At 33.5% G+C, this 3,336-nt stretch overlaps 1 protein-coding gene across 1 annotated transcript; it reads left to right on the top strand.

Moving 5' to 3' along the window:
* Positions 1-451: 451 nt before the first annotated feature.
* LOC123697575 lies at positions 452-1,950 on the top strand. The gene is made up of 3 exons (XM_045644118.1): positions 452-640; positions 962-1,154; positions 1,624-1,950. Exons 1-3 carry the CDS (start codon positions 452-454, stop codon positions 1,929-1,931), a joined length of 690 nt encoding a protein of 229 aa, XP_045500074.1. The 3' UTR covers positions 1,932-1,950.
* The last annotated feature ends 1,386 nt before the right edge of the window (positions 1,951-3,336 follow it).

Here is a 3,336-nt window from a genome sequence, read left to right as displayed (position 1 = left end):
GCCTACGTTATGACATCTACCTGCATGCCAAATTTCAGCCCGATACATCCAGTGGTTTGGGCTGTGCGTTGATAGATCACTATATCAGTCACCTTTGCGTTTTATATATATAGATAGATATAGGTTAAAAAGTATAATGTTATTATTAATTTTACTCTATATTTCCTCTGACTATCTTATTCCCACAATATTACGAAAATTAATAAACATAATTAAAATGTCTAAATAATGCTACGAACAAGATTCACACAGCACAGTCGCGTACTAACTACGACCTACGCAACGCATCTCATCATATCATTTGAGCATTCCACAAAACAATATCAGTTATTTTGTCATTGTTATCGATAAGGAAATCATAATCGATTATTTAAATCGCTTAAATAAAACAAAATAACGTTCTAGATGTCATTTCTTTAACAACGCGTAGTGAGATATCACATCGTCGAAAATGAACGTCGATCCCGAAGCTAATGCCGAAGTTGGAGGTTCTTATCCTTTGAGAATATTCCAGGCGTCTTCCAATCTTTTGGCGCATTTGTTAATAGGTGTTGTTGTGGGTACTTGCTTACATTTTTCCTTCTCCAATGGATTGCCCCTGGGAGCGACTACGCTACACATAGTGCTATGTGCTATCGGGGTAAGTAGCTAACAAAATATGGTAGATTTGTAGTGGACCTATGAATTTGTATTATAGCCATACGAATCTTTCGTATGAAATAGCAATGCCTGCTTAACTTAATAATTAACTATTTTTATAAATACATCCATCATCTTTATATTCGCGATCAGATACACGGTTATTTGACAATTAAGACGATTTAATTTTAACTGTTTATACAATAGTATAGGTAAACAGTAAATGTATACTTACAATTCACAGCCTCTGATTGTGTAAAATGTATATAAAAACCCTACTTTATTGAATTAAATTCTAAAATATATAATTCTTCCATTGCAGTATCAACTCCTTATGGCCGAAGCTATCTTAATCCTATCTCCTGACAACGCGTGGTCAAAGGTTCTAACATTCAGAGACAAGCGTAGGGCCCACACATGTCTCCAAATATCTGGCTCAGCTTTAGCCATCGCCGGCAGTGTTGTCAAGATGCTTGACAAGGCCCAGAACTTCAACACTCTGCACGGACAATTTGGTAAGCTTGTACTGCGAGTCAACTTTATTGTAAGACTAGCTGAACCGACAGACGTCCTGTCTTCGCGTAAATTCTCAAACTCATGAGGTTTAAATGGCCAAGTTTTCGATTTTTTATTTTATTTTTAGGCGCAACTTTTTGAGGTTCTCTTTCATAACATCCTAATTCTGATATAAGTATCGGAATCGTTCTAGTCATTCACGCGTCATGCCGTAGTGTTGGAGAAACCTTAAAAATTGATAATACCTACCTAACGTTGTTAATACCTAACTAACTCTGTTGTCATTTTCCTTAAATACTTGCTTTGTAGTATACTGCATACCCACATACTCTAATAAAATGTAATTAATATTCGATTAACACAGATATCAGTTCACCTTGATAGTTACGTCAGATATCTATAAACCTAAATGAATCAAAATATATTTTAATATACCATTGAAATTAATCGTTCCAATTTAATTTTCAGGTTTAGCAGCGATGGTGTTCACAACTGTGAGCCTTGTGAATGGTGTCACTTCGCTATACGCGTTCGAATGGAGGGCCTTCTGTCCAGGAAACATCTCGAAGATCACCCACATTTTGTTTGGTTCCTTCGCCTTCATCTGCGCTTCTATTTGCTTGTGCTACGGTATCGACAAAAACTTCTTCAGAATATGGACCGGCCAAGCGTTTGCCGACACTCTGATAGCGTTCACAGCAATTTTCACCGTTTACGCTGTGATAGCTCCCTTCCTCAATTGCTTCAAGAAGACCGTGCGTTTCGTGAAGAAGTGATTTAAATGTGAGAACAGTATGGAATCTCAAAGCTCTTAAAATATTTTGACAGGTGAACAAAATAGTGAATAATTGTCATTTAATCGAAAGTGTAATTTGTTATAATTGATGGTTGTTTTTACAATAATGTCCAGTGTTCCTGCGTTAATAAATGATAAGATTTATATATTTCGTAGTATAATTTAAAGACTATTCCTTTGTTAAAATGAACACATATCAGATTATAAATTCTTTCCAGTACTTTACATCGGAAGTACATATTATGTACTAAGTTATGTACCTACCTGTAAAGTGCCGAAATTAAAAATTTGCCACGTAATGAATCAATATATTAGCCAAAAAAGTCCATTTAATGAGTGGTATGATATCATCGAGGTAATATACGATATTTTATTATCAAAAGCCGATACAAGATTACCGATAAAAATTTTCAATTGTTTCAACACGTATGGTTATAGTTCTTGTTATGTAATATTTATTTATCACTAAATGCTATAAGATATTATATCTTTTGGTATTATATAAAGCAATCACGAAAAGGATTAAAATACGATTTAACATTTTTATGAAAAACCCATTAAAATTTATCTAAACAATAATCGAAACATTAAGGGGAAGTGAAAATAAAACATTTTCTTACTTAATAACTTTATTACAAAAAATATGTAGCATTCCTAAAAATAGATTATTAGAGATAAGTACTAGTAGTACTTAATACGAAAACTGATAGATATAAAAATATCTCGCTTACATACGGCGATTATCTATGAGGCTAAAGAAACTAATTAATAATTATATGTATGCTGAATCATCCTCTATCATTTATTTTAGCAACATTTCTATGTATTATGTATGAAGCAAGTCGTCATATTTATTGTATATTTTTTATTTAAAAAGGGATTTTCGAAAATAATAAACTCGAATTTCACACGATGAAACATACCATATGCCTTTCCTAGAATTACAAAAACGGGCTTTCCCCATTCATATCTCAGTCTGGCTGGTTGCCACTTAAAAGTAAATACAATATTTATCAAATTTATTACTGGCAACTGTTCTATTTTGTATGGCGGGAGAAAATGCGCGCGATCACCAAAGATAACTAGTTGTAGGTGCGCGTCTGTCTATCTTTATGGCATCAAAACATATAAAGGAAACTTGGAAAGAGTAATAGCCCCCGATACGCACGTTCTCGAAACGTACTATTCTTACTGTTGCTAATGTTAGAAATTTATGGGTTCGCAACTGATAAATGCGACAAGAACTGGTAAATGTTTTAGTTCCTAGAGATATCGAAACTGCTGATATCAATGCGAGGTTAGAAAATTTGATTTATAGGAATAGTTTAAAATTATAGCCCTTGCCATGGAATACAGTAAAATGATATAGACATTAGGTAATTTTT

The sequence above is a fragment of the Colias croceus genome, chromosome 14 (assembly GCF_905220415.1).
Source record: "Colias croceus chromosome 14, ilColCroc2.1".
In the NCBI taxonomy this organism is placed as follows: domain Eukaryota; kingdom Metazoa; phylum Arthropoda; class Insecta; order Lepidoptera; family Pieridae; genus Colias; species Colias croceus.
The sequence above is the reverse complement of the archived record's forward strand: the minus strand, read 5'-3'. Positions and strand labels throughout refer to the sequence as shown.

What these genes read in the sequence shown, in the direction of transcription:
- LOC123697575 (XM_045644118.1), top strand. Translation starts at nt 452, where the DNA reads ATGAACGTCGATCCCGAAGCTAATGCCGAAGTTGGAGGTTCTTATCCT. An exon ending in TAGTGCTATGTGCTATCGGG is followed by an intron (nt 641 to 961) that starts GTAAGTAGCTAA and finishes CTTCCATTGCAG; the next exon opens with TATCAACTCCTTATGGCCGA. An exon ending in CACTCTGCACGGACAATTTG is followed by an intron (nt 1,155 to 1,623) that starts GTAAGCTTGTAC and finishes TTTAATTTTCAG; the next exon opens with GTTTAGCAGCGATGGTGTTC.